The sequence below is a fragment of the Equus caballus genome, chromosome 14, assembly GCF_041296265.1.
Source record: "Equus caballus isolate H_3958 breed thoroughbred chromosome 14, TB-T2T, whole genome shotgun sequence".
Taxonomy (NCBI): Eukaryota; Metazoa; Chordata; class Mammalia; order Perissodactyla; family Equidae; genus Equus; species Equus caballus.
The window spans coordinates 46168604-46188962 of NC_091697.1; the positions used below are offsets into that span (position 1 = coordinate 46168604).

Genomic DNA, 20359 nt, shown 5'->3' on the forward strand with positions numbered 1-20359 from the left:
ATAGGGAGCCAGAGACTGATGAGGCTTTGTGGCCCTGGAGCATTTGCTATGGCTAAGCACAGGAAACCGGAGGGAAAAAACACAAGACGTGCAGCCAAGGTCCCTTCCTGGAGACGGATGGGAAACCTGGAAAATATAAACTGGGGTTGCAGCCTTGCACTTGGGGGCTGGCTTGCTATTCTGAGCCTCCATCCAAGAGTGAGTCTCACATCCCTCATCTGGGAGTGAGCTGTTGTGCTATATAGGGAGAGATCTGAATCCAATCACATATGTTTCCATTCAGCCCCGGGGTGAAACTGACTGCCCTTAACCAGAGATTCAACAGCTCCAGTGCGTGTTCTCAAACAGGCTTTTAACAGAGTCCAGTAGTTCTGAGATTCAGTCTGTGGCTTAGGGCCCAGTAGGGGATGGGATGGGGATGGGCTACGGAGGAGGTAGTTCCCTGGAGATAACTCACTGCTCTCTCAATTCTGAACAGGCACCACAGACTGAAACAAAAGAGTTGTTTCAGAACAGAACAACCCTCACCTTTGAGACACACAGTCCCTGTTCTCTAATGCCTAAATAACTCAGTCTCCAAATGGACTGATGTCCAAAATTCAAATGACTGTAAGCCAGGCAGGTGGCATAAATACATGGAAGCCAACCCCACATAAAGGAAAAGGAAGCAGCAGACATGGCTGATTGGAGAGTCGCATGTTCTGTCCAAAGGGCAGCTAGTTTTCAGCTCTAGCTCATGGGTACCAAAGTGTGTCTATGAGTTCAGAATTGCCAAATTTTCCAATTTTTAAAGAAATCTAAATTTGAGCATGAAATCTACGCATTTTAAAATACTGGCCAAATAAAAATGTCACTCCATGTAAATATTCATTTAATATCAACCCTGCTGCTGCAGGTTGGGTTTCCTGGAAAGCAGATCTGAGGAGGGGAATAGGTTGCAGGAAGTTCATTAGGGAGTTACCCTGGGATCCACAACGACGGAAGAGAGGGGAAGGAGAGTATTGGGCAGAGGGAGAAGTCGAGCTGTGATGTGATCTTAGCAAAGGCTTCAGCTGACCTTACGGGCCTGAAACTGGGCTAACCCTTGGGAGTTGTTGCCCTTTTGTGGCTAGGAGGCCAGCCCTTTATATGTTCGCATTAACCAATGACTGGATCAGGCTGCCCTTGTGGGTGTGGGTACCCTAGACAAGGGCAGTTTGCACAAAGGGCTGACCACTGAGGGTTGAGAGTACCTGGGGGAATGAGTCCTTCAGTCCTGAAGAGGGAGCTGGGTGGAGCTTCTTGGTGTCTACTACAGACCATTCCTTACACTGCACAGATTCACTTCTTTGTGTAAGTTATGGGAGCAGCAACGTCTGGATTTGGGTTCGCCTCATCTCTTGGGGGTCTCAGGGCCTCTTTTCCCACAGTTGGTCTTCGGGCCACACTAATACTCATTATTATCCTCTCCTCTTCAATGTTAGCTATCTCCTTTGCTGGTCCAGGTGGTTTACTTAGTTTTGGGACATGGACCCTCATCTCTGAGAGGTCAGAGTCCCTGGTCAACATATCCTTCTCAGGTTAAGGCTGATGTACTTGTCTGTTTACCATCATGATTGGGCAAGATAGTACCTAAAAGAACCCCTGTGGATCACAAGGGCATCATACATATTCCATCTTTCCCCCATTGTGTAACAGCAGCCCTATCTTCTCCTGATAGTCAGGGTCCTACAAGGATGCTGACTCTCCTTCTTGCCTGTTTAGTTCCTAAGCACAAAGAGCCCAAAGTGCCCCACAGCAGATATAACTATGGTTCAGTAGGACCCTCGCTATGCCCCCTGGTGGAAGCATTTCCCCTTTGGAGAAAAGACACTAAACAACCGAGTTGCAAGGATGTGAAGCACATATTCCCAGTTGGGTCCCTGGGAATGGAGGTAAAAGGGGTCACTTCTGCTTCTTCCTTTTGATTCTTGGATCCACATATTCTCCCTTTTGGTGCACAGCACCATAAAAGGGCATTGATTTAAAATGTACAATGCATGCTGGAGGATGGTGCCTTATCCTTACAAGGAATCATCTCTGAATTGGTGCTTCAGTTGTGGCTTTAATAAGCCATTCCTCCACACTCAGGATGGCAGCTTCTGGGTGATGTGTATTTGATATAACTAGCAGATTCCATGGTCGCGTGGTCTTGCTTGCATCTCATTTGCTATTAAACAGGCCCCTTGGTCTGATGTGAAGTTATGCGGGAACCCATGCTAGTGCATCAAACACTCTTTAAGCCCTCAAATAGTAGTGTTGACTGAGTCCCTAGGAGCAGAAAAGGCAAATCCATACCTAGAATATATGTTTATTTCCATAAACATGAATCTCTGTGCCTTCCAGTGTGAAAGGGGTCCAGTGTATTCAACTTGGTACCAAATGGCTGTCTGTATCTTTGAAAGATGAGGCCATGTTGGGGAGGCAGTGTTGCTTTCTGTTGCTGGCAGAATGGGCATTTCACAGTATCAGTAGTTGGATCAGCATTGGTAAGTGGCTGTCATTTCCCTGCGTAGCCTCTATCCCTGTCACCATGTCTACTCCATTGATGTGCCCTTTGTACCAATGTTAGGGTGGTTGATGCTGGAGCGTGGGTGATGTCAACTGACTGAGTCATTTTGTTCTCCTCATTGTTTAGTGCATCTTCTGTGATAGATGATCTCTGGAGGGCATTAACATGTAATGCATACATCTTTACTCTTCCTGCCCACTCCATACGCTTCTACCCAAGGCTTCCTTTTCCTTGATCTTTTAATCTTTCCCCTTCCTGCCTAGGAACACTTTGACACTACCCAGCAGTCTATATATAATCTTAAGCCCCTTTTCTTTCCAAAGTGGATGACGAGTTGCACTGTCTGCAGCTCTGGCCATTTGGGAACAGATCTCTTCATTATTGTCTTTCAACACCACCTCTGAATGGGATTATCATGTGGCCATGGTCTATTTTCAACTTGCTCGACATACCAAGCCAACCCATTTGTAAACCAGGCTTAGGGTTTGTCTTCCTCCCTCAGCTGATCATAAGGGCCATAGGTGTGTGCTAACAGAAAGGTACTGGACAATGGTAGTGGCTGACATGGGAGACTGGACCATGCTCAGGTAGTTTACTTATGCCCTTCAGCCCTTCTCACGGTCAATTCTGGATGCATCACTTCCATCTTACAATGAATTGTTGCTAGGCCAACCTGATCTTATGACTTACTGAGTCTGATAGCACCCAGCTCATGATGGGCATTTCTGGCTGCATGGTCACTTCATGACTATAGCTTTCCATCACTAGCAGGACTCAGTAGCACTCAAGGACCTATTTTTCAAATAGTGCCTAGTTCTCTTGCTCCAGAGACCTAGGAGTATAAATTGTGATGCTCCTATTGGGACTTGCATAACCTCCAAGTACTAACTTTTCTCACTGCAGATACCTCCAATGCCATCGGACTTATTGAGTCATAAATCCTGCGGGCTTTTTGCACTCCACCCTGGATCTGCTGCAGAGCCCTTTCCTGCTCTAGGTGCCACTCAAGCTGACAGCCATTCATGTAAATGGGCTGTAAAAGTATTTCCAGGTATGGGATATGTTGTCTCTAAAACCTGAAGAGGCTGACCAGGTTTTGTGCTTCCTTCTTTGCAGGGAGAATTGCCCAATGAAATAATTTGTCCCTTACTCTAGAGGAAGTGTTGTAGCATGCACTAGTCTACTGAACTCCTAAAAATTTACAGATTTCAGGCCCCGAATCTTTGTAGACTTTATTTCTCACTCTTGAGAGTTCATGTGTCCTTACCAAGGCCTTCCATGTGCTTGTCACTTCTTGCTCATCTGGTCAGATTTGCGTGATGTCATCAATAGAGTATACCAGTGGGACATCTTTAAGATGTCCAGATGGTCTAGATCTTTCCAGATGATATTATAATGGAGGAAAGGATAATTAACATAGCCTTGGGGTTGAGACTCTTCATACGTACTCTTGTCTGTTCCCAGTGCATCCAAACTGCTTTTGATCTCCTTTACTGACAGGGATGGAAAAGAACTCATTCGTTAGCTCAAAGGCTATGTACTTGAGGCTGTGACAGTCTGCTCTAGAAAAATATCACAGCAGCTTTAATTTGGGCTATTACTTGATTGAGTTATGCTCTGGGATTTGTCTGACTTTTGTAAAATCCAGACTAGTGAATTAAATGGCAATGTGATGGGGACTACTAGCCCTGCATCCTTCAGGTCTTCAAGGGTGTCACTAACCTCTACCATTCCCTTAAGATGCAAAAATTTTTTAGATTTACTATCTTGATTTAATATCTCAGGGTAGGGATGGGGGTCCATTTTAGAGCCTTCTATTTGGTCTTTCCTACTTGATAGCTCTTACTCCACAGGCTAAGAAACCAACCTAGTGGTTGGGCTAATTGTCATATTTGTCTGTCTCAATTAATCAATGGAGGTCTGTAAAAATGACCACTAGGTGGATCTGTGAACCCAATGGCCAAATGGAAGCCAGATCTACACCAGGAGTCCATTTATTATCTGGCCTCAACATGCTTCCACTCTAACAGAAGAGCTGTGATGATGCTTTAAGTCTGTAGGTATCATTGTCAACTGGGAACTTGTATCGATTGGTCCTCAGGATGTTTACCGTGGCATTAGTATATAGCCCTAGGACCCCTTGAGGAAGGAGTAGAGAAATCATTACCATATACACTAGGCAAGGTGTTGCAGGCTCCTTCCTCCTGATGACCCAGCTTCCCTTTCAGTTAACATTTTGCAAGCCTGAAAACTGGATCAGATCCAGAAAGTGGCAAGGGATCGTGACTTTTTAATGGAGTGATTACCCTCATCTTCCTGATCATCAATCCTCGATTCACTTTGATTACTACCTATTTTAGTTTCCCGTTACACTGTAACAAATTACCATACACTTGGAGGCTTAAAACAATACAGAGTTATTCTCTTACAGTTCTGTAAGTCAGAAGTCTAAAATGGTTATTACGGGGCTAAAATCAAGATGTCAGCAGAGCTTCAATCTTTCTGAAAGCTCTGAGAATCTGTTCCTTGCCTTTTCCAACTTCTACAGGCTCCCCACATTCCTTGGCTCATGCACACATCACTCTGACCTTTGCTTCCATCATCACATCTCCTTCTCTCTCTGACCCTTCTGCCCCCCTCTTTTAAGGACATTTTGTGGTTACGTTGGGCCTACCTGGATAATCCAGGATAATTTCCCCATGTCAAGATCCTTAATCACAAATCCCCTTTGTCCTGTAAGGTGACATCTCCACAACTTCTGGGGATTAGGACATAGGCATTTCGGGGGGATATTATTCTGCCTGCCACAGTACCTTTCTGGGTGACTTCCATCTATCTCGCTCATAGTGACAGCAACCATCTATTAACCATCTCCGTAAGTCTTCGGGTCAGGCCTTCTTGCCCATCACTCTGACCTTGGCAATCATTATGATAATTGCACCCACCTGGCTTCTGACAGTTGAGTGCTACCACCTGCCTCTGTTGTTTCAGAGTCCTCTGTGAGCTTAGTTCTGTGACTCATTTCGTACCATCGATCCTGACCTAAAGAGGGATTAAATAATATTTGCTAAATTTATGCGTACATCAATGAATAAATGAATGAAATAAAACTTCATCATTTGTAAATTTATATTAAGTCCCAAATTCAGTCCTCACCACTCCTCAAAAAAGCATCCAGTTTTAGCCCCTTCGTTTTCTTTCATGGGAAATTCAACTGAATGGCATGGTACAAAAGTGGTTTTAGTAAGAAAGGGAGCTAGTTGTATGGGGAATTGAATATACATAAGCTTATATCCACAGCTGACCCTAGAGACTACAAATCCAAGTGAAATGCACTGGGCTACCTTCTTTCCCAGTCCCATGCACATACATAGCTGCAGCAAAGTGGGGTTGGTGGCTGGAAGGTAACACACAGCAACAAGTTAGGGAAGACCCACTCTTTGCAAAATTTTTGAAGTTTAAATAAATCAATCAGACCATAAAAAGTGTGATTTTAGTATCTTTCCCTATGATCTCCAAGTCAAAACTGTCAAGAATTACTGGTAGTGTGAATGTAACTTCACCTGCGTGTCTAACATGTGTTGGGTCAGAAATGGAAATGAACACACAGTAGTTTATCCCTCCCTCCTAACCTTAACCCACAACCTTAGCCAGCGTGGCCCTGCCTGTGGCTTGGAAATGAACTGCCATCAAAGCTTATGGAGAAGGCCAGAAACCTTCAGAATCATCATCTGATGAAATGAACGGAAACGCCATCCAGGGAGAAGGAGGTTTGCACGCCTTGCTCACGCTGGTATAAGTTTGATTTTGGAATAAGCCCATGAGAGTATTTTTTTTTTGTGGCTGTATTTTTTTTCTTTTTTGGCTTATGTGTATCAAGGGAAGGATTGTTTGTCAGGTTATTTCTGTGTATTTAATATGTAAACATCTAATAATAGCAGGTGAATCATCACTTTGATTTTCATTCCGTGACTCTGGAAGTACATGACTGTGATTTCCTTTGTTTGAAATGTACATAAAACTAACGGACCCAAACGGCTTCACAGGCAGTTCTGAGACTAAACGTTTCTTTATGCACATTGGAACAGCCTGTATATTTCACTAAGGCCTGGTATGTGGATTTTGCCTCTTCAAAACTTTTCTATATTTGTTTTGGGACTATTTTTTCCCTCCATTCTTCAAATCAAGACCAGGGGGAAATGTTTCCCCATATTAATGTAGCAAAATGTAAATTTGTTTTTAAAAAGTAGAAAATATTTTCAGTAGTCAGACTGTGTAAATGGCTAAGCACTTACTTTAGATATTTTGGAGATTAAAAGGAAGACAGAGAATATGCTCGATTTTCTCCTCTGTTCAGTTAACTTTTCCCCATTGATTTGACTCTGTTCCACACATTATAAAGGAGCTGGGGACTACAAAGATAAATAAGACATGGTCCCTGACATAAATGAGTTTAGCATATAAGAATCAGAATGTTAAAAGTAATGGTAGGAATAGCTGCCAGCTAAGTAACTTACTTTGTGCTAAGAGCTTTATATGAATAATCTTATTTAATCTTCAATATGTTCGCTGTCCTTTACTCTCCCTTCTCGCTTAACTAGCTTAGATCCCATGTTTCATCCTCATTCCCTGAGTTTCTCTCTCCCTTCTTAGCACTCGTCTAGCAAAATCCTCGGTAAGTTCCACGTCCTACCTACTCCATGCCTGCATGTGTACAGCTGTGTGTGGCTGGAGGAAAACCCACAACCAGGCCTACGGGTCTCTCTTTAAATTCATGGCCACTAGCTGAAGGGAATCCTTAGTGCTGCCAGGTCATTACACCATATTTCCCTAGTCCCTTCAGTCTCCTAGAATATTATTTCATACCAACTCCTTTCCCCTCTAACTTCTGATACCTTCTCTCCCAAACTGTCTTAGCTGGTAGCAGAGAAAAAAAGACACAATCAGAAGAGAAGTTCCATAAACTCTCTCCGTGAAATTTACCCAGCTACCTGTCTCCGTGCCAATACTATACTCGACGCTTTAGCTCCTGTGGAGGACTCATTGTTGCTCCTTGCTAAGGGCAAGCCCTCCATTTGAACACTAGATGTCACCTGTGTTGCCTATTCAAGAACCACATAGCAATTGTCCCATTTCTCTCATGCCTCATGAAGTTTCCTCTCCTTTCTGCATCGGCCCCATCAGCACACAGCCATGCTATGTTTTCTCTCGTATTCGATTCCACTTTCTCTGCTAGTTGCTGCTCCATTTCCCTGTTTCCATATGCAATAAAATCCTTCGAAAGAGTTGTCTATATTGGATGTCTCTAATTTCCACTTTGATTTTTTTATTGGAAACACTCCAATTAGTTTTTACCCCCGCAGCTTCATTAAGACTGCCCTGGCACACACAGACATATAGTAGGTACTCAGTAAATATTACTTGAATAATTTATTATACGCTCACAAAAAACCACTGTGAGGTGGTATTAAGATATTCATGTTGTAGGTGCGCTGGTCAAGGTCCTCCGTGACCTTGACAGTATTTTCATGCACTGATTAATTCCCACTTCTCATCTTCCTTGACCTTTCAATAGCATTTAGCAAAGTGAACACATTCTCCTCTTTGAAATAATTTTGTTTCTTCAGGACATGATACTCTCATGGTGTTCCCTCCGTCTTACTGACCACTCTCTCTGCTTCTTTTCCTGGTTGCGCATTTCCGCTCAGGATGCTTATCTACCTCAGCTCTCTTCTCTGTCTACACTCATTTCTGTGGTGATCTCATGCAGCCTTATTTAAATAACACCTAGAGGCTGACCACTCCCAATTTTGTATCTCTCACCCAGGTCTTCCCTTAGATTTCCAATCTTGCATTTTCACCAGCCTGCTCAACATGTCACTTGGAAGTTTAATAGGAGTGTCCACAAAGATACTCCTTACCATTTTCACACATCCCCTTCCTCCCACGATTTTCCCTATCTCAGTAAAATACATCTTTATCTTTTGAGTTGCTCAGGCCAAAACATTTAGTGTAATTCTTGATTCCTCTTTTTCTCACCCTCCACTCAAATCCATCAGCAAATGCTGTTTGCTTTACCTTGAAATATATCCAATATCTGACCATTGCTCACTGCTTCCACTGTTACCATTTGGTCCAAGCTACCATCATCTTACCTGGCTTCTGTGACCCCTGTATGTAAAATTCCACCACATCCTCAAGACACTGAAATGAATTCCACCTCCCCATCCCTGCTTTATTTATCCTCAGTCATTCGCCACCATTTTAAACACTGTATACTTTATCTTTTTACTCTTGACTTGTCCCTAGAATGTAAGCTTCAAAAGGGCAGAGATTTTGTCTATTTAATACAAATATCAAACTATTTGTATCCCTAGTGCTTAGGTATCCATAGTAGGTCTTCAATAAATATTAATTGAGTGAATTAATAAGTCATCACAAAAATACTGTAAGGTGGGTAATAAGACCCTCATTTTAGAGATGAAGAAACCAAGGCTCAGAAGTTGCGGTAGTCTGCTGATGGCCGCAGAAATAGGAAGTGGGTACAGACTGAGGCTCCTCTCCTCCCAAGTCCAGATCCTTAAGCAGTACACCAGTCTGGGTTCCAGTCCACTGTTTCCTCTCTGAACTCAGTATTGATTTTTTCTTTTTTTAAAACAAGTCTGTAAATTAACACAAGGCTTTTGATCTTCCGCTATACTTTGATGGCAGCTCCTTTCAAAGCCACAGTTGTCTAATCTGTGCTCAGGTAACAAGTCTCTTCTTCTGAGCCATTCTTTGGCCCGTGTGTTACTTGGCATTTTGTGACTGTATCATATTAGCAAAGTGATTCCTTGCTGTCTTGGATTCACCTGCTCTGAAATCTAGAATTAGGAAAGGCTAAGAAGACTTAGAGAAGCAAAAATATTCTTCAGTGTCGATTCTAACCACATGCCCTTTAGTGACAGGAAAGTTCTAATTCCGTCTACTTACTCTATCTTCAGACACAATTTCAAACATTCTTACATTCACTCACCTAATAATTATTGAGAGATTTCTGTGGGCAAGGCCCTATTTCACACACTCAGGACATAGCAGCAAATAAAATAGACACATTCCCTGCCCTCATCTCAGGGAGCTTACATTTTAATGATGGGGAAAAGGATAATACGCAATAATAAATTAATAGTACCAAGAAGATAAAGCACAGAGGGGGCGAAAAAGTGACAGGTGGTACTCTTTTGACTCAGGATATAAATAAACTCCATGAGATCTGGGACATTATTGTTATTGTGGTTATTATTCACCTCTATACCACTAGCACCTAGAAAAATAATAGCATGTTGTAAGCACAAGGTGAATATTGGGTGACTATTTCGAGATTGAATGAATGAATGAATGATGGTGAAGAAGAGAGCCCAATTAGGAGGTTACTGCAGTTGTCCAGGTGATAGCTGATGGTGGTGAGACATAGAGAGAAGCTTTGGATGAAGAGAAGAGACCATAGTCTGGATATAGCTAAAAGACAGAACCAATAGCCTTTCCCGACAGATTGGATATGGAGTGTGATTGAAGGAAAGAAGTCAAGGATGATGTCAAACCTTTGGCCTGAGCAACGAGGACAAAGTAGCCTTGATTGAGGTGTAGAATTCTACTGATGTGGCAGGTTTGGTGGCCAAAATTAAGTTTCTTTGGGACCATAAATTAAGTCTCTCTGTGTCTCCCTCTCTCTCTCTCATAGTTTCCTGAGATACCTAAAGCCAAGCATTGCTGTGTCCAAGGAAAACCATTCAGAGTCATTCTCCTGTGGAAAACATCCATGCTGGTTCCACTCTTCATTCACTTGGCCAGACACAGAGGCATCCTGTGTTGATGGCTGCCTTTCTTATTCCTTGAATAGAAAAGCACAGCCAAAGAAGGCTTTTCCTTTCAAACTCATCTTAGACACTATTTTAAGAAAGAGAACGATGATTGAAGGAGACGAAAGAGGGAAAAACTCGTGTTTGTTGTACATTTCTGATTTTGGCAACAGCTTGAACCAATTAGCTGGTTATTACGCATTCCTGGGCATGGCTTGTCACAGGAGTCTGATCCGGAGAAACACATCACAAGTCCTATTCTGCATGGCCTCTTGCATGCAAACCAAACCTCAAAGAGTTTAACCAAGTCTTGTAATGTGAAACAACACACACACACACACACAAAATCATCAACTGATCAAAAATATGGTATAAATGTATTTAGTAGAAAGTGTCCTGGATTATAATAACAGGAGATAATCAGGATACAAAAAGTGGAAAGAAACCAATGAAATTAAAAAAAAAAAGCAGTGGTATTTCTTTAGGGTTGTAAATATCCTCTACATATTTTTGCTTTTCTTAAGAAAAACTTGCAAGATTCCTTCCAGCAAGTTTGGGGCAGTCAAATCCACGAGAAAGATTAAGAGAGAGTTCTGCAAGTTTTCATAGTATGCAGTTAATTCTCTTTTTACTCTATTCTAAATATAATCCTGCTCATTTGCATGCCAATCCCCAGAATGCTTTGTAATTTCACAACTCTTGGCTAGTGGTCTCCGCATTTAAGCTCTAAGAACAAAGCAAAATGTTTAGGGCGTGCCTTGCATTTCAGCCCTTTTTTTCCCCCTGTGCTTTGCAGAAGAGTACTGGGAGGTGACCTTTGCCTGGCATTCATTCTCCTAGCCAGAGTATCACAGAAATAAAGTGGAGACTGCTGCGGACTTTTCCTGTGAAGACTGCATTCAGTCCAGTTACCCATGAATAACCCGCTGCTAAGATTAACTCACTTGAGGGAGTGTTTCGGGGGGGCCTAGTCTGCCCTTTGATTATGTGACCAGGCTGGTTCATTTCAGGTTTATGGAAAAGCGCAAACTGGAATATTCTGTACCTTCTTTTTGTGGATGCTTAAATAGCTTCTCTATTGCAAAGGAAACCTTCAATTTAGTGAAAAGCTGTTCCAAACTGTGGTTAGTGGCCTGCCTTATAGAAATGTGAATTCAAGATCCCTAACACAGACCTAGTCATGCTTAGTGACATCTACAGAATTTCTATTTAGGAGTAGGGCATGAGGATCACAACTGAGGAGTGGGGATGGTAGAAGACTTGTCTTAGAGTTTTACAGTTTTTGCATAGCAAGCCATTTTTGTTGTTGCTATTTAAACCGTATGTTTGGGATTATTCTTCAGCAGAGCTGAGGAAGCTCCCCCACACTGACCACCGCTCAGCCCTGACCCACAGTGGCCCCTCCAAATGTCTCCCTTGGCCCTTTGAGTTTAGCAGGTAGCTAAAGGACAATATATTCCAGCGCCGAAAGGCCGTATTTTTGCCAGTACCGTATTGACCTTTGTCTGTCAGCTCTGCCTAAAGTAAACTCGAGTGGGAGGCGCGCACATGGTTCGCGACGGAGGGGAGCAGGAGCAGTGCGGCTCAGGGTCCGTGGCTGCACAGTCGTGGGCCAGGCTTGGCCTTCCCACTGCAGGTGGTTTCCACTCTACTCACAGAGCAGCATTAATACCCCTCCTTCGATTCTGAGAGCCAGGCAGTGCAGTTCCTTTAAAACATATTATTTTGAGACTACTTTTGAAATGGAGAGAACAGTTGATGTTAACTGACACGGTGCCCCTCGCGGCCCTCCCTCCGAAAATGAGTGGTTGCTTCACACGCTCTGATACGGATTTTCGTGGTCTCAGGATAGCAGCGGGCCGGCCAGGATGCACAAAGTCTGAGCCGTTCTCTGCTTTCGGAAGGACCGTGCTGGCTGTTTACACACCCCGCGGCCAGCCCGGCAGAGGCGGCGCCCAGCCCTTCGCTGTAACAAAGGCGGCCGCCGTGCATCAGCGCGGTGGAGAGCGGGTTCGGGGAGGGAAGTCCCCAGCCGTCTCCTTTCTGAAGCGAGGGCGCCGAAGGTGGGCAGTCGGGCCCGGGGCTGGTCGGAGGCGGTGGCTCTTTCCCGGGCTTGGCCCGCCAGGCCAGGATAGGCGACGCTACAGCTTCTCTTCGACACCCGGGACTGCAGCATCCCCACCCGGAAAAGTCCCTCGCGCCCTCTGGTGGCTGTGGAGCAGGCTGGCTCCGCCGCACTCGCAAGTCACAAAAAAAGGAAGAAAAAGAAAAAGTGGGTGAGGCAGATGCAAAGAGGAAAATCAATAGGGATAAGAGCGAAGAGGGAGGAGTCGCGGATCAGCCATTCTTGTCTTACGGGGTCCCAGCTGGCACCGCAAAAAGAAAAAAAAAAAAAAAGCCCGGGCGTGAACGCGAGTGGAGGAGGGTGTGTGTGGCGGGGGGGTCGGGGGTGAAAGGGGGACCGGGGAGATTTACTATTGTCTCTGGCAGCCGCCGCGGGAGCCCGGGAGGGGGGCGGAGGCGAGAGGAGGCGGCGGCCGCGGCCAGCGCACCATTCGCTCCACCTGATCTCGGGGCGCTGTGCGCTGAGGACGGCGCCGGCGAGCACGAGCAGAAGAAGGAGGGAGGGAGGCAGCTGCTGCAGCCACCGCCGCCACCATGTCCTACCAAGGCAAGAAGAACATCCCGCGGATCACGGTGAGTCGGGCGCCGGGCGCCTCCGTCTCTCATCGCTGGCTGCCCGCTGCGCCGGGCGGGGGCGGCCCGGATCCACCGGCTTCCCTGGTCCGGTCCCCGGGGAGGGATGGAGACCCGGGGTCCGGGGGGTGGAGAGCGGCGGTCAGTCTAGCCGGCGCGGCGGGCGCCACCCAGACGGAACGACCCTGGGGTTTGGGGAAAACAAAACAAAGAGGAAACCCAAACAGTGGCGCAGAGAACTTTGGATTATTTATCCTTCTTTCCCACCACCCGGTAGTTCCCGAATCACGCAGGGCTCACGGCTCTCCCTGGACCCCCGCGCCGCCCGGGGTGTCAGTGCGTGCTGCCCCAGGCGGAGCGTTCTTTTTGTTTAAGGTTCCTTTGGCGGGGCGGGGTGTGGAGAGATGACACCTTTCCCCAGGGATACTTGGTAGCCCGACCGCGCCCCTCTCCAAGCTCCAGCCCTATGGCTCTGGCCCCCGCGCCTCGAGGGTGGTGGGGTGTCTGGACCATCCGTCCTCACCTTGTCCCCTTCTTGCCTGCATTCACCCCGATTCATATTTCGGTGCGTCATATTCGGGACTGGACAGCTAACGTGGCTGTAGCGGGAACGACCAACTTTTTTTGCCCTCGATGTATTTTACAATTTTCATGTCATTTCTCCTCTTCATCCCAAGAAAAGGCTGAGTTTTTAGAGCAGATTTTAGTTTGCGGTCGCAGGCGCACGCAGTGTGCCTGCCGTGTCCAACTGCCATTGTGTGCAAGACCGAGCCACCCGCGGCCGGCGGGTGTCAGATGCTCTGGGCGAGCGCCTAGGGCGGGGTGGAGAGGGGACGTGCCATTATCAGGTACAGGAACCGCATCTTCACCGGCGTCCCGCAAGGAGATCTCGTAGCAAAATACCGCGCCCCGGCCCGGGATTCCTCCGGGATGCGCTGAAATAATGCCCCCGAATGGAAGGGGCGTACGACAGGCTGGGATGAGCATTTTTAAGAAAAAGCAAAACAGCAACAAAAAACCACTGACGTTTGTTTGTTTAGCACGAAGCAGTGCGGTTGTGCTTTGTCTGTAGTGAATGGGGTGTGTAGTGGGGAAATGGGTGGCTACTCCATCTTTGCAAGACGAACAAAGGAAGTGATCAGCTGGCCCCTGGGAGGCTCTGCAGCTGCCCTGGGGCAAAGCTGTACCTGCTACCGTGGTTAATTTGCCCAGATCCGCCAGGTTTTGCTGTGGGCGTGGGTGTGTTTGCGCTTGTTCCAGTATGTTCGCAACACCCTGTGTGGTTGCGATTGCCATCCAGGACCTTTCCCTCTGCAGGCAGGAGGAAGCTGTTCTCGCTTCTAGAGCACTTTATTGTCAAGTAGTATATTTCTATTGCAGCATCCTGTCTTTTTCATGCACCTGAGCTTCACCCCACACAAGTGCACCCCACCCCTACCTGCTGTCCACCTGGTCCCAGGGAAGAAACACTCCACAGGGGGAAGAGTTGGGATGAGTAGGGATCCTTTTGCCAGGTAGAGGCATTGGCTTTAAACCCATCCTCCTTTCCCACTACCTGATACCATTGACTCCTCACATTACTGAGGAAACATTGTGGGTCTTTTACAATGCACAGTATTTTCTCAGTGCCAGTCATCTTTGCCAAGAGCTGTGGAAGATATCATGAAAAAAAAGGCTGATTGGGACAAAAGCTCAATATTTATACTTATTTCCCTAATTCAGGAGGGATGGACCCCAGCTCACATGCTGTTACATGCAGGAGGTATGCTGCGTGTGTGCCGCTTGCTTTTACATCCAGTATGCATTTGCTGATTCTCCTGTTTGGGATAAGCAAAGAACAGATTATTTTTTTCTTCCTAGTCTGAAGACTGCGATGGTTCTTCTTATGGCCTCAGCCTATGATATGGCACTGAGGGCCACGCCCATTCTTTTAGGTATCACTTAAACCATCTTTAAGAAAAGATAGAGAAATTTAGCCCTGATAACTTGCCTTAGAAAGCCCCCATAAATGTGGTTGTGCCCTAATCTCAGGGCCGGGTTTGCAAGGGGTTCCCTTTTGTTCCTGTTTGGATGGTCCTCCCTGGGGTGCATTCTTCATTTTCAGTGCGGCTTCCATCCTTTCTCTCTGCGCGTGGGGCGTGGTGCTGCATCGCAGCCTCTGCCTTGAAGCTGGGGCTGTGTCTCCAGCAGCTGTGGCAGGAATGGACCGTGGTTGTGAATTTCTTCCAGCCAGCCCTGCCTGGTCTTCATTGTTGAAAGGGATGTGGAGTAGCGGGGAGATGAGGGGCATGGCAGGAGGGGGGCGTTGGGCTTTGGGGGCAAGGAATCCATTTGCACATTTTTCCCATGCTTTGTATTTGTATTTCCCTGAACAAGAATTCTATTGTAGAATAAAATATTTTTTATATGTTTGCATATCTATAGATGATTATGATTATCTGCATACTACAAGGGTTGAGATACCCTTCCTAGATATAGTCACAAACATCAAAATACAGGCACAGATATACATATACAGAAAACATGATTAAATATTTAAACATAACATATATCCTCTACTGTCAATTCTAGTCCATTTTTTAAAATGGTAGGATTATGGAATTTGAATGAAGTTTCCTCTCCTCTCTATATTCCTTTTCTGTGAAGGCTGCCCCACCCAGTAGCTAAATGTCACTGTCATCTGAGGACCGATGGGGGCAGTCTTGCTTGCCGTGTACCCTTTGCCTCCCTAGGCACTACTGTCTGCCACAATTTGGGGGCCACACTCAGGGTTTGTTTGTGTTTTGTTTTTCCTTCCACCTAATTTTGCTCCCCTCCTGAGATTAAAGCCTTGGTACTATCCTGTGCTAATTGGTTTCCTGGAGGGGGGCATTTCTCTGTTGCTAGTAGAATTGGCTGGGGCTTTCCCTGTGAATAGCTCAGGTTTCAGATCTCATTGTCCCTTCTCAGGTCACCTATGTGCATGACCTGCACCTTCTACCTCGACACTAGCCCTTGCTCCTAAGTGTTAGAGACTGGCAGTTTGGGGTGGTTCAGCAGATCGGAGTAGGGACCTTTCATTCACCTCTGTCTCCACTCTCTAGCACAGTGGCTAGCACATAGGTGACTAATGATTGTCAATTAAATCAATAAATAAATTAAATTTGTTCCTAATAAGAATAGCTCACACCTATTGAGTGTTTGTGTCAGGTATTTTGCTGTGTCCCTTACATGCATTGTCTCATTTAATCCTTGGATCAACACTGGCTGAGAGGTGCTGTAGTTATTACTATCTTAGAGATTTTTTAAAAAGAAACTTGGAAAATCAAATGCATTTGCCCAGGATCAGAGATGTAATAACCTACCCACCCGACTGAAATCAAAGCGCGTGGCCCTCACCAGCACACTCCTCTTGGTGTCTCTGCTCCCGTCCTCGCTGTTACAGTCATGTCCCACATAACGACGTTTTGGTAAATGATGGACCACATGTATGACAGGCAGCCCATGAGATTAGTACCGTATAGCCTAGGTGTGTAGTAGGCTATATCATCTAGGTTTGTGTAGGAGCGCTCTATGATATTCATACAACAATGAAATCACCTAATGATGCATTTCTCAGAATGTATCCCTGTCGTTAATCTAATCGACACATGACTGTACTTGGTCTTGGTAGGACAGATGGTTTAGAGGAAAGACTCAGACTGTCCCTACTCCTGGCAGGACCTATATACCATATTTTTACTGCCACTATCAACAAATCCCATAATATAGTCTCTCTTACCTTTTATTTTAAATAGATATAAATAACAATTTGGGGGATGGGAGCTACCATATCATTTCCACAGGTAGAAAGTTTTGATAGGAATAGTCCTTGTTTTCCTCTGATATAAGCTACAACTTGAAGCTGACCCTGGGAGCGGGTAGGGACCTAACACTGAGCTTCCAGTGCTCTATATGTATTATCTTATCAGAATCTCTGCAAAAACCCATTTTACAGTTAAAGAAATTGCAACATAGATAGGTGAAGTCAGTTATACAGAGTTACACAACAAGAATTTTGGGGCAAAGCTGGAAATCAAACCCAGGTCTTGTCTGACTTCACAGCCTCAGCTGCTGTGGCACAGCTCCTGCCTCCCAGAGGCACGTGCAGTGATTTTGAAAGGTGTGGGTAAAGAGCTCCAGAATTCCCTCTAGGAGACAAACCACAGAGAACTGGCTTTTTGCAAATGCTAATTGGGTTGCAGTAAATACCATCTTGCAGATAATGCATTTCCGCTGCATTGGAGACTTGTTGAGCGTGTGTGACATTTGGGAATTGCCAGAAGACATCCTCAGTCAGGAACACGATCTGGAGGCTGCAGTCTAGTTCCCGTAGTCAGAGCGCTGTGATCTCACCTGAAGGGCGTGATTGTGAGCATTGCGGGTGCCATGGGAATTTTACATTTTGGACGGGAAGTGAAGGGACCTTAGGAACTGGAGGAACAGCCAGATCTCTGTAGCAGTTAAGCTTAGAACTAAACTAGAACCTGGGCAGTGACAAGAAGTGCCACCCCATCCCTGGATCTGTGCCTTCCTCTTGCTTCAATAGGTGTCACTTTGGATTGGGAGCAAATATTTGGAGATGGAGGACTCAAGTTTGGGAGACCAAAAAGAAAGAAGTCACCCAAAGCCAGCTCTGTCCCTGTAAGGCATCTTAGAAGGGAAATTCCAGAGGAAAAGACAGAGGAAAAATATCAAAGACTTAGGAATGGAAAGCATCTTAGATATCTGATCATGGAAATCTTAGCCCAGGCCCTGCCTGGGGTGTTCATTTGTTACTTTATGTTTTGAGCAGGTATGTGGTTATTCTCAGCCAGGTTATTCCTCTTTCTCAAATACTAGCAAAATGCCTCAGGTAGACAAAGTGCTGTGTTAGTAGCTGTGACGGAGCCAGCTGGGCACTTGGGGGAATTCTGGAGAAATAGATTTCCTGAGAGAATTCCAGTCTGTGTGGTAGAACTGTCAGTTTATAAATAAAAATCCTCTCCACTTATTTCGCTGGGCTATGGAAAGGCTCAAATGAGGTAGTGACCGGGAAAGTGGTCTGTGAACCCTGGATGTATTCAAGATGGTAAACACTGATGTATTTATGAAATCTCAACTACTTTGGAATGTAAAAATTAATCAAAGAACACTTGACAAAGGTTTGGGGTAGAAAGACGACTTGGAAAACTATTTTTTTTAATATAAGTTTTCAAAAACAAACAAAAATTAACAGTGCTATAGCAACTCTTATTTTTTCTTGATTTAGTTATATTCCACTGTTCCTCAGAGTTATGCTTGTCCTTCATTTCTGACAACCTAATAGAGGCCATTAGATGCCTTTGGACTTGGGTACAGAGACTGTCCCTTAACCTCAATAAAGCACATTTTCCTTATTTAGTTAGCTATATTGTTTTCAATGTAGCCTAGAGTGACACAGATGGTGAATATCCTTTCTAGCAATTTCTTCGCAATTCCTTCTTCAGTGTCTTTTTCTCTGCCCTTTCTCCTTCGTTGGAAAAAAATAAAATGGAATTTGAAATGGGACAAAAACCCCTTCATATCCTAAAGGGCCTTCTGCTCTTTACCTATTGACGTAGTTCCTGGAACTATTTTTGTCTACTTAGTACATTTGAAAAATTACAACATGTTTACAACAGTAGGAGTGTCTCGCTAGGATGTAAATGTGCCTCTCTTTGATTGAGTCAGTGCTTCTAATCATAAAGGGACTGGAAATTTGCATATTTCACCATCTCCTGGGATGGATGTTAACAGGAGGCAAGAACTCCTCCCTGGTTATTCCCTCCCCAAATCAATGCTCCACTTTACCTTTTCTCCCATTTTCTGTAGGCCAGTGGGAAACAAATGAGAAGGACCCTGGACAGCCCAGAGGAGTAGGCTCCTCTATTTTCAGATTCTTCTATTGCGAGGTCCCTTTCTCATCAAACTCAGTATGTGTCTATTTCAATATATAAAATAGAGTCCCTCAAAAAAATAGTTTGTTGGGAGGCTGCCCCGTGGCCGAGTGGTTAAGTTAGTGCGCTCCGCTGAGGCAGCCCACGGTTTCACCGGTTCAAATCCTGGGTGTGGACATGGCACCACTCATCAAGCCACGCTGAGGTGGCATCCCACATGCCACTACTAGAAGGACCCACAACTAAGAATATACAACTATGTACGAGAGGGCTTTGGGGAGAAAAAGGAAAAAAATAAAATCTTTAAAAAATAAATAGTTTGTTGGAATAGGATGAACCCCTCAGCTCGCCCTCTTCTTTTGGCTCTAGTCTCTACGTGGAGTCCGCTATGAAAACTGCTTCGCTTGAGGAATGTTTCTTCTGTTAATTAGATTGTAGAGGACTCAGTGGTTAGAAAGATGGGACTCAACATAGTGGAGCGGTTATTAACAGCTGCCATTTATTGAATGCCTTACCACAAACTACTTGGATTATCTCGGGTTACTCACAACAACTCCTATAGCTGCAATTATTAACCATCGTTTGGTGTTCTGGATAGAGGCTCAGAGAGATTTAAGTAACTTGACTAAGGTTACACAGCTGAAAAAGCAAGATCCTGGGATTGATTCCTCCAGAGATGAGTTTGTTTCATAGGCAGGAAAGCAGTAATTCCATATCCACAGATGACTATCCCCACCTCCATCACTTCCAGCTGTCCGCTCCTTTTAGCTCACAGTGTGGGTCAGTATTCACAGGGTGGAAGGCGTGGGGATGGTCTGGCCAAACCTATCACATCACCGTTGGAACAATGACTGAGTGCATGTCCTCCTAACAGTGGTGCATGCATTGCTCTTCCAGCTGTATGAGTTAGTCTTTGGCTCTTGCCTTGGAGCATGTATGAGTGCAGGGTGGAAAAGCAGATGCTATTTTTCTGCCTTCCGTAAGTGCAGATCTGGGCCCAAGGCCCCTTCTTACTTTCTGTCCCTGTCCTCTTCCCAGACGTGGAAGGAGCCAGGCTCCCTGTTCCCATTCAGCCAGGCAGAGAAACACAGGACACACCCAGCACTCTAAGCCAGATGGAGGAGCTCCACACTAGAATGGTCCAGGAACCTATTTGGGACATTTGGAGTTTGAGAACACATTTCTCATGGCTTAATTAATCCATCTCTTTTTTTCGATGGAAGGGCTGGATGATGAGATGTGAAGGATAAAATGAGATTGCATTTTTAAAGAGAGGAGTTCCTCTGACTAGCAGAGCAAAGGAGCCCTCTTGTTTTCTGACGCAGGGAAAGGAAGAGAACCCTGGATGGAGTGTCAGCACATTATGGTTCAGGCCTGCC

At 45.2% G+C, this 20359-nt stretch overlaps 1 protein-coding gene and 1 long non-coding RNA gene across 4 annotated transcripts in view; one reads left to right on the forward strand and one right to left on the reverse strand.

Moving 5' to 3' along the window:
• The window catches only part of DPYSL3 (dihydropyrimidinase like 3), a 110224-nt gene that overhangs the window by 35639 nt on the left and 54226 nt on the right, over positions 1-20359 (forward strand). The window contains exons 1-2 of one of the 3 annotated variants that reach the window (XM_070233093.1): positions 12438-12640; positions 12859-13065. The exons of 1 other annotated variant lie outside the window; for it this stretch is intronic. In XM_070233093.1, the coding sequence (XP_070089194.1) occupies positions 13027-13065 (39 nt within the window). In that variant the 5' untranslated portion in view covers positions 12438-12640; positions 12859-13026. Of the gene's footprint in view, positions 1-12437; positions 12645-12858; positions 13066-20359 lie in introns of those variants that run through there. One more of the 3 variants, XM_001501764.6, reaches the window with a different exon arrangement.
• On the reverse strand, positions 12074-13879 carry LOC138917283 (uncharacterized). The gene is made up of 2 exons (XR_011425052.1): positions 13589-13879; positions 12074-13250 (listed from the first exon to the last, which is right to left on the reverse strand). It is a non-coding gene; the product is annotated as an uncharacterized lncRNA (long non-coding RNA).